A 10,049-nucleotide genomic window follows, 5' to 3' on the forward strand; every position below is an offset into this window, starting at 1 on the left:
CAAATTTGGGTAGTTAAAGGGATGGTATTAAAATGCATCTACTTTCCCAAACATTGCTTCACCCCAATCACATCATACTAAGCTTACACCAAAAGTTTGGCTGGAGTAATCCTACCATTAATTATTTCTGCTCGAAACGTTGTTCATGCTCCATACATGGGGCAGTTTCACGCCATTATAAATTTGATACAGGACTACCAACAGTCAGACACCAAAATCACAGCGGTTCCAAGTGCAATCGAGGAGATATTCAAGCACTTCATGCCCCTAAATAGGTAGAAGCAATTCTTATATTAGGGTTTCTTGAGGTGTAAGTTTTCTTCAAATTTTTGACTCCCTCTAAAAAAAATAACATTGGAAAATCACAACTGCTGATGTCTGTTTTAACAAGCATGTCGGGAAAAAGGAACCACAGGACTCGAACCCGTCATCTACTGCTTTCCAGGCAGCGACACTACCACCAGGCTATCCCTGGTTGCCGGCAGTGACACAATGTACTAGGAACGAAGAGATGCTTGTATATCATTTTTTCTGAACACGGAAAGATTTTTTTTTTTTTTTTTTTTTTTTTTGGGGGGGGGGAATCAATCACCTAGCAACCCTATTAACATTTAAAACCACTGAAGAAAAAAAACTAGAAATGTCGCTACAGCGACTGATGCCTCCGCCATAATGCATGATTCTCCCAATAGGTGTATAGTACAATGTCTTGACAATGTGTGATGACAGTTTCACATAACTGGCAAAATATCGAAATAACAGGTTTGTCAGAAATATCTTGAATGTTCACTTTCCACGAACTGGGTTTGCTATAATTGTCTATTAAAGAGTGCAGGTACACATATTTGGGGAATTGAAAATTTTTACTTGACTTCTGACTGACCTTATTATAAGTTTATAATGCATTGAGTATAATTTTCAAGGTATGAAGAAAGAGTGTAATTACAGTACAAAATATTTTTTTTTCATTTAAACCTGACCTTTGACCCTTAACCTTTGACCTTCTGGCTGGAAATTTCCAAGAGAATCTCCATCAAGTAATACATGTACATATATTAAACACTTTTAAAACTAATAATGCAATCATTGCATATACTAGTATACATGTATGAGGGAAATACAGTAGTAACATTTTGAGGAGTTGACCTTGACCTTTGAACCCCTGACTATTGACCCATGACCCCTAAATTCCCTAGATAATCCCTGCCAGTCAGTACATGCATATGTACCATGTTCCATGAAGATACATTGAACCATCTGCGAGAAAAGTGATATTGCAACATTTTACCTAACCTTTGACCTTTTGACCTTTGACCTTATGACATGAAACTCTCTCTGGAGAATCCTTACGCAGTAGTACATGTCTACACTAAGTTTCAAGAAAATAACTGCGGGCATTGCATAGATATGGGGGAAATAGCAACATTTTTAGCATTTGACCTTGACCTTTTGACCTTTGACCTCTTGTCAATGTCACTAGAATCTACTCAACTAATTGTCCCATCATACATCATCCTTGGACCAAGTTTGGTGAAAGCTGCTTCATCCAGTTTTTGAGTTATCACATAAACAGATAAATTTTAGGATTTGACCTTGATCTTTGACCTTTGACCTCTGTCCGATTTCACTGAAAAACTAATCAAGTAATTGTCCCATCATACATCATCCTCCAACAAAGTTTGGTGAAATTTGCTCCATACAGTCTTGAGTTATCGCGTGAACGGATACAATTTCATGATTTGACCTTGACCTTTGACCTTTGACCTTTAGCCGATTTCACCCAAAATCTTATCAAATCGTTGCCCCATCATACTTCATACTTGGACCAAGTTTGGTAAAATTCCAGTAAATATTACTCAAGTTATCGCGTAAACGAAAGCGGACGGACGTACGGACGTACAGACGTACGGACGTACGGACGTACGTACGGACGTACGTACGGACGGACGGACAACCCGAAAACATAATGCCTCCGGCACCACTTCGTGGCGGAGGCATAAAAACAGTAACAAAAGGTGTCCATATTTCTTGTTTAGATGTCTCCACGAGCTGCATTCAGATTTGTATTACCAGCTGACTTGAGCATCTCAACATCAATAAGGAATAAAGCACTGATTATCAACAAAAATAAACCAGGGTTGTCCAGGCGATTCTTTGAACCATGCCAACACGAGAACAACACAGACTAATGCCCTGCCATTAAATGTCATACACATGTACCAGTATTTAATCACTTATTCACCCATGTCACCGACACCCAACAGAATTAACTCCGCTGCAACATTCAAAATATGCATCATTCGAGATTAAGCTGGTTCGATTCATAAACCATGATAGAATGATCCATGGAGTACTAGTAATGTTTATCTCATCATACCTTCCTTGCCTTTGGCATATGGCATACAATGCACATGTACATACAATTGTACATTTTTCATAATGACAACATACAGCTATAAAACGACTTACAAGTATAGAATTGTACAAAAACATCCAAGGGGTAATTCAAGAAAGAAGGGGGAAGTAAACATAATCTTCTGTACCCTTCTAAAGTTTTTTCCTATTCTAGATACAGGTGAGAGGAAAATAATTGCGATCCAATTAAAATGATCTTTTTTTGTTGTCTTTTCACTGTTACTGTTGACTTGGCAGTATGAATACTTGTCACAATTTGAGTATAATACGTGCTTACAGTAACTGATTCAATATCAATCTATTATGTTGCATTCTGTTCTTACCTAGCTGTATGTTTGCCAGATTGAATGTGCGGTGGGGAAAATATGGTCCAAGTAACCTCCCATAAAACTAATAACTGTTGTGTTCTTGAGGATCAAATGAAACTTATGATACATGTATGGAGGGGGATATTACTCTGCCACTGGTTTATTTGCAGTCTACCCGGTCATGTAGCTCTGCGTACATTGAATTTTGGGCAAGAACTATTCATCATTTCTGAATCTGCTACAGCATCATCAGATCCACCATGGTTCTTGTGGTAACCTTCTGCATTGTCAATTGTTGTATGTTCACTGTCTCATCCATTCTAGCTTGAAGTCTGCCCTTAATCATATGGACCTAAAACCAGACATATTTGAAATTGTCACAACTGTTCACAAGACGAACAATATGCAGGATTCCCATCCAAGATACTTCTATTTTCAATTTTAAAAAAAGAAAGGAAAACATTTTTTTTTTTCCAGGCTCTGTACACATATAGGAATATGGGGATGAACAGAATATCATCTTTCTATCTTCAAAAAAATCTGATTAATAAGAAAAAGAAAAACACTGGACTTTATGTATTCATTTTCTGTCTGTCAGCTACCTATCAATGCACTTCTTTGACTGTCCTGAATATGTATGGTCACATTGTTCCGTCAACTTGCTATAACCCCCAAAACAATATATTTCTGGCATCCTTAGGCCAGCGGCACTGGAATAAAACAAGAATAAATAATACCACAGAAAATAGAGCTCTACTATCCAATGCCCCGACAGATGGATGTACGTACGTACTACGGTAATTTTATGTAGTCTTACACTCTGCTCTCACTACCCGGCTAATCCAGCCCGACCTGTCCAGCGCTCATGTGTCCTACGGCAGAGACTGGAAGCCCGGGTGGTAAGTGGGGTAGAAGGCCGGTGAGGGGTACATGGCACCCCCGCCGGAAGGGGGCTGGGGCGTCATCATGGTCGGGAAGTAGCTCTGGGGAAGGGTGACGGGGATGGTGTGCATCGGAGAGCCCCGGGCGGTCAGACCTGGGGACAGGCCGAGAGCTGGATTGACCGGTGGTTGCTGTGATTCACATGAGTAAAAGATGGGGGACAGGTTAGATGGCACATGATAGAATAAAATTGAATTGATCGGCAAATAATCACTGTCCACATTTGGAAATTTTTCTTTACAATTATTACTGTAAATATTCATAAGAGTGAAAGCAGCAAATCAAGTTTCCAAAAACACTTGGGCAGAAATAATGTTATATACGCGTAGTGCATAAGAATGAAATTCAAGCATACCTGAGCTAAACATAACAAAGGAAATGTTTCCACAACAGGCAATACCGAGAGCAACAGCTTCATTGCACTGCAGAGCTGGATTGACTGGACAGCTTCTGATTTCTATTCACTAGTATTCTGGACAAGTACGGCCCTTCACTTGCATTTGGATGCAAGTTCATCGATCTTGACTACTGACCATGAAGATAGACATGTTACCCTTGTAGTGACAATTAAATGCCCTGCTTGTCAGATACATGGCATGATAATGATTATTGATTCACATGAAAGACTTACAATTGTACAATATCCACTGCCATGTTACAGTGAGTGGGGGACCGTTAATAGACGTGCAAAACTTACATGTATGATAGAGAGAATTATTATGCACTTGCAATTCAACTGCATACATCCCAGCATTACTGTCAATTGAACACATTTACTTACACAATATATTGCAAACAGCTTTAATAATGGACACATCTCTTTGAATGGCAAAAAAAAAAAAAAAAAAAAGAATTACTTAACCTGAGCCCTGGCCCTAGAAATCCTGATGGGGTAAATTACCTGTGTTCCACTGGGTATAAAAAGTTGCCGAGCTTGAGGCTGGTACAGAGTGGAAGGTGTCATGACTGCAGGGTGAAGTCCTGGTGGATAGGCAGTCTGGGCGTTGTATAACGTGGTTCCATTCTGCTGTGGAATGAGATGTGGCAAAAAGAAGTGTTGTTTAGGATTCTGATTTTTTTTTTTTTTTACAGTCAAACCTGTCGATAGCGGGCACCCAAGGGAGACAAAAAAATGTGCTGTTATGAACAGGTGACCACTATAGACAGGGGTCTTCAACATGTTTTTTTATTTTATTTATTTATTTTTTTTTTTGGGGGGGGGGGTTACAGAGAGGAGGAAGAGGCAATGTTGGTCGTCATGGAAACTTACTTGTGACAGAGAATGTGTGTACGCCGTCTGGCTGTGAGATGGAGCTGAGCTTATTGACGGCTGGTATGCATGTGCCGGGCTGTGGGTAACTGGTACGGCATACGGACCTGCTGGAAAGAAATTGTAATCATGACCACTTTTAAAACAAGAGCACAATATAAAGCAAGAGGAAACAGAAGCACGAATTCAAAAAAAAAAAACAAACAAACAAACATGAAAACTAAGTTTTTTACACACAGGGTAGCTTCAATCAATTTAAGAGCTTTTCTTCCAAAGGGCCTGTTATACCTATATAGTAGTCGTTTATTGTTTTAATTCACTTGTTGATCCCACTGGTAAGATGGAAATGCAACATGATGATAGATTCTCACAGCCCGTAAAAGTAAACAAGCAAACAAACATACAAAAACTAAACTTGTATAATGTATCACTCAGAGAGAGCATACCTCTGCCAAGCAGGTCATTTCCATCCATAATATTCAAACATATGCTAAAAGTAACCTTATTTCCAAATGATAAAATACTTCATTCTAGTAACTCTACCTTAGGTTCTTCCCATCCCTTGAGTTCCCTCATTTCTTGGCCCTATTTCCCAACGATAAAGGATCCTTCAAAAACATTAAAAAAGAAAATCCTGGATCCAGACGGCGATCTGGATCACTAACAAAATTCAATCATCTGTCCTTGTATCATTATCAACTTTTTTTTTCCAAAAATTTCATCCAATCTATTCATAACTTTTTAGTTATTTTGCAAACAAACAGACAGACATACCAACAGCGACAAAAACACAATCTCCTTGGCAGAGGTAATAAAGAATAACTGGCTATAAACAAGCAAGCATCAATGCTACAAGCCTTGGCCCTGTGCAGTCAGAGGAGGACGGGCACTCACTTGATTTGCCATAAGGTCTAATGAGTGGGGAAGCTGATCCTTCATACAGCAGCCCACCACCTGGGGGCGCTGCTGCCACCTGGCCATTGGCAGCTGGTTAGGGGAGAGAAAAGCATAGCAAAACACATGACTAATACAGGGCTTGGTAATACATGATCATACGCAGGTGAGAACATCAAAAGCGGCTGGTATTTTTGCTGGGACATTAAAGGGACTGTACAGTACTGGTTGAGGTGGCGATTCATGTTTTGAACATTTCTATGTGAGATAATGAAAAGCCTCTTATGAAATATGAAAGAGCATGTTATTTCAAGAAGGATTCAACGTTTATTTGATGAAAATTAGTTTTCAAATGGCTGAGATATCCAAAAAAGTGCTAATAATAAAAGGCGACATGCCACAACTTTATTAGGATCTCTTTGTTTCACCTTGTTTTTGGATATCTCAGCCATTTCAAAACCGATTTTCATCGAATAAACTTTTGATACCCCTTAGAACTGCATGCTCTTTGACATCTCATAGAGTGGTTTCTGAATATCTCGCAAAACGATAAAAGCTAAATCCTCACCTCGACCAGAACTGTACACACCCTTTAAACTAAACTATCAACCCTGGCCAATGCCCGACAATCTTTCAAACATTACTACTAATTATTGTGTAAGAAGCGAATTTCCTTAGTTCACAATCACAGTTTGATTTTAATACCTTTGTTAGCTTTCGCCCACTATTTCAGAAGGCTGTTGTCACACTGGCATTGACTCGCCATAAACAAGGTGTTGGCAGTATTGCAGTCCGAGAGATTGGGAAAAAGACAATTTCATTGTGAGTTGGCCAGATTTTGTGATGGGTAGGAAGTAGCACACTATTTATATGTTGTGTGCAAGTATTGAAGTCTTGAGTTAAGACTAGTCTAGCCTCCTTCACTCTGTCCAGCTCCACACATCCTTTCCACATCTCCCATATCCCCCCACCCCCGGGCCAAAGGAAAACTTAAAAAGCCTGTGGTATTACCTAAGTGTTTGTGGTTATCAGAATGAATGTTCCTCAAGGATGTTACATTTTAATATTTAAATGAAGACATGATAAATGCGGGAAATAACTCTACAGCGAAAAAAAAAAAAAAAAAAAGAGCCAAAGAAACTTAGGAAGTTTGTTTGTTGCCATAGCAACTGTTCCATCATTGGCTAGCTACTCTGAGCCCCTTGCTAAGTACTACAGTACATACTCAGCGAGCTGGTAACACTGTACATACTCAGCGAGCTGGGAACACTGTATGTCGGGCTGACTTGTGAGTATACGCCATGGGTGTAGGCTAGTGGGGGCATCACTCCAGGAACTGCCCCTATGCCCGTGGTGATACTGGCCACACCTGCAGGCATTTGCAGATGAACATCAGAGGAAGAGAAAGAAACGTATAATAATAAGAGGCACTTGACAATTCAGCAATACTAACTTTAAATACATAAAAGACATAATGACACATGGTTTATAGAGAGTAAAAAAGCTAAACAATTATTGTAGAAACCAACAGAATGTAAAGACGTAATACATGAGACAATGACATAAGTGTACGTGTACATGCATATGTATACAGAGTTCTTTGATATACATGTACCACAGAGCACCATAAATAACAGATGAGAGAATGAGACTTTTACTCAACATTCTAGTGAAAAAAAAAATGGAAAAAAAACAAACAAATATGAAAAAAAATGGATTTAAACAAAGTAAGAAATACACCTCTCACCTTCACTAGTATTACACACCATACATTTTAAGGTGATTTTATCTTTGCAAATGTTGCATTTTTTAATAGAAATTTGTGAAATTAACAACTCACAAATATTCCTCCATAGGAGAAATGCAATGTAAGGGTGGTGGTGGTGGTGGTGGTGGGGGGGGGGGGGGTATTGGATTCCTTGAGTTTTTCCCTTCAATAGGGATAACACTTATTTCTCATTCTGTTGCTGTGGTTCCTGATCATGAATTCAACCACTTGTGAAAATGGCTCACAAGTCCCAATAGGCAACAAAATGGCCCTCACGACATTTAATATATGGCATATACACCATAAGAAAGATTATAAAACCTCATCATGCTAGTTTGTTCAACACTTCACCTGGGTAGCCCGGTGGTAAGCCAGCTGGATAAACAGGATTCATCGGGTCAGATCTGTGGCAAAGAAATATGGACACACAAGTATGAAAAGAAAATATACATGCGTACATTGCATGCAAGTTTCGACTATGAAAAGTTGTGGTGGAAAAAAAAACAACAAACAAAACAAAACAATCCTCTTCAACTGAATGATGGCTTTGAAAGGTTATAAATTATTTTGGCAACTTTATTCTTTGAAAGTTGAACACCTATGTAAATACCGGATGCAAGATCTCTCTGTACATGCTTTTGAATCCAAATGCTTTGCCATCAGCCCTCTTGATGTAAGATGACAAACATATAATGGCAAATCACACATTTTACAAGGCATGCTCATAAACAAATATTTTAGAGAATACAAAATGACTTCAAGGCCTCAGCTCTTCCGAATTAGATTGTACTTTAACTGGCAAAACTCTCCTGGTACAGATGATCACAGTGAATTCTGGGCAGCTTTTTTTCCCTAGAACTCCTATTTTCAGAAATTTAATGGCATTTTGCACGACCACATTCCCTGGTTTTTCTTACCTTTTCAGAAATCATTTTTGTATAATATATCATCAAACACCATACATTTGGAACTTTGTACTATTATAGATCTGTACCTTGTGTGGTTTTTCTCCTTGTACATCCAGCCTTCCATATGAATTATGATGTGTTGGCCTGTTACTTAGTAAATGTAGCTCTCCTAGTCCTTCAAAATAGCTGTGATGTTCAACACTAGACTCACAGCTTCTGCACTGACGACTGGAAACTACTGTAAAACGAGGAATGTTTGTGTGCATTTTAATTTCGTGAATTTCGCGTGAGCCAAGATTCGCAAAATTAAAACGCATGTGAAAGTTCTTGTCTACACTATACCCATTGAATGTTACAGGCAACTCGCGAACATTTCATGCCGCGAAGAAGGCCGTCGGCTCCAATTCGTGAAAATTTCATGCCGCGAAAATATTGTGTTTTACAATATGTACATTGTACAAGTAGGTCTACTGGGAAGCAAATTGGAAAAGCAAGTAAATGACTGGAAGGTAGAAGGTGGCACTTGGTATGAACCAATTTGTCTGCACATCTAATGTGTAGTTTGTTCATTGAGCCAAAGTTGATTGTTATGCAGTTTCAAGACAATGTGCACTTTTATAGTACTTAGTACACCATACATGGGCATTTCTTTTAAAGAAGTCCTGGTGGGAATATTCCATTTCATGTAGCAGTATGTACACATGTACAGTATGACACCTAACACCTATAATTTTGAAACCCTGTAATTGTATAATAATAATAATAATACGAGGGACTATTCAGGGTACACAGAGTCTTTTCACAGTAGTACTTTAGGGGTTAGGGAATAGAGTAAGAAAGTTTCATCATCATTTTCATATTTCTTTACTTCTTTTAGAATTGCCCCCCCCCCCCCAAAAAAAAAAAAAAAAACATTAGATCTAATCAATAAATTCCAGGTTCCATACTTTACTCTACCCTTGTATCAAAAAAGTCACCCTAAAATACTAGTTTTAGAGAAGGTCACAAAAGACACACTACACATGTAGTTCTACGTGTACATGTACATGTACAATGTACATGTACATTTGTAGGTCAGATTTAGTGCAGGGCACACATGGAGCTACTTTTCTTGAAACTTTACAGATCCTGAGATGAAGTTGTACTTTCAGCAGATTCTGCAACATAAAACAAGTTGCTTTAAAATAGTGAAATAGGCCTTGATTGATGTTTCACTCAAAATACAACTGTAAGAGAACAAAGACGCCTTCATAGGCACACAGGCAGGCAGATATGGACAGTCTGTCCAATGTTTTTCCTCCCCTTGCACATCATTGGACCCTGCTACTACTGTGTTACTATGTAGTGTCAGATGTAAGGTTACTGTGATGTGTCTCTGCACATGCTTCTCAACCAGTGGGCTGCAAAGCTCTCACAGGTGGGCAGCGATGTTGATCAATAATAATAATAATAATAATAATAAACAAGAATATGCATTTGATCTACATGTACAAATCTTAAACAGGGCCTTGAAAAAAAAAATTACATTGTAGTCATGAGCTACA

At 38.7% G+C, this 10,049-nt stretch overlaps 1 protein-coding gene across 1 annotated transcript; it reads right to left on the reverse strand.

The window, feature by feature from the left end:
- Positions 1-1,940: 1,940 nt before the first annotated feature.
- Positions 1,941-8,728, reverse strand: LOC140244294 (uncharacterized). The gene is made up of 7 exons (XM_072323937.1): positions 8,592-8,728; positions 7,949-8,001; positions 7,082-7,198; positions 5,830-5,922; positions 4,936-5,045; positions 4,567-4,692; positions 1,941-3,796 (listed from the first exon to the last, which is right to left on the reverse strand). Exons 1-7 carry the CDS (start codon positions 8,627-8,629, stop codon positions 3,596-3,598), a joined length of 738 nt encoding a protein of 245 aa, XP_072180038.1. The 5' UTR covers positions 8,630-8,728; the 3' UTR covers positions 1,941-3,595.
- Between the last annotated feature and the right edge of the window lie 1,321 nt (positions 8,729-10,049).

Source organism: Diadema setosum, chromosome 21 (assembly GCF_964275005.1).
Source record: "Diadema setosum chromosome 21, eeDiaSeto1, whole genome shotgun sequence".
NCBI classification, from domain to species: domain Eukaryota; kingdom Metazoa; phylum Echinodermata; class Echinoidea; order Diadematoida; family Diadematidae; genus Diadema; species Diadema setosum.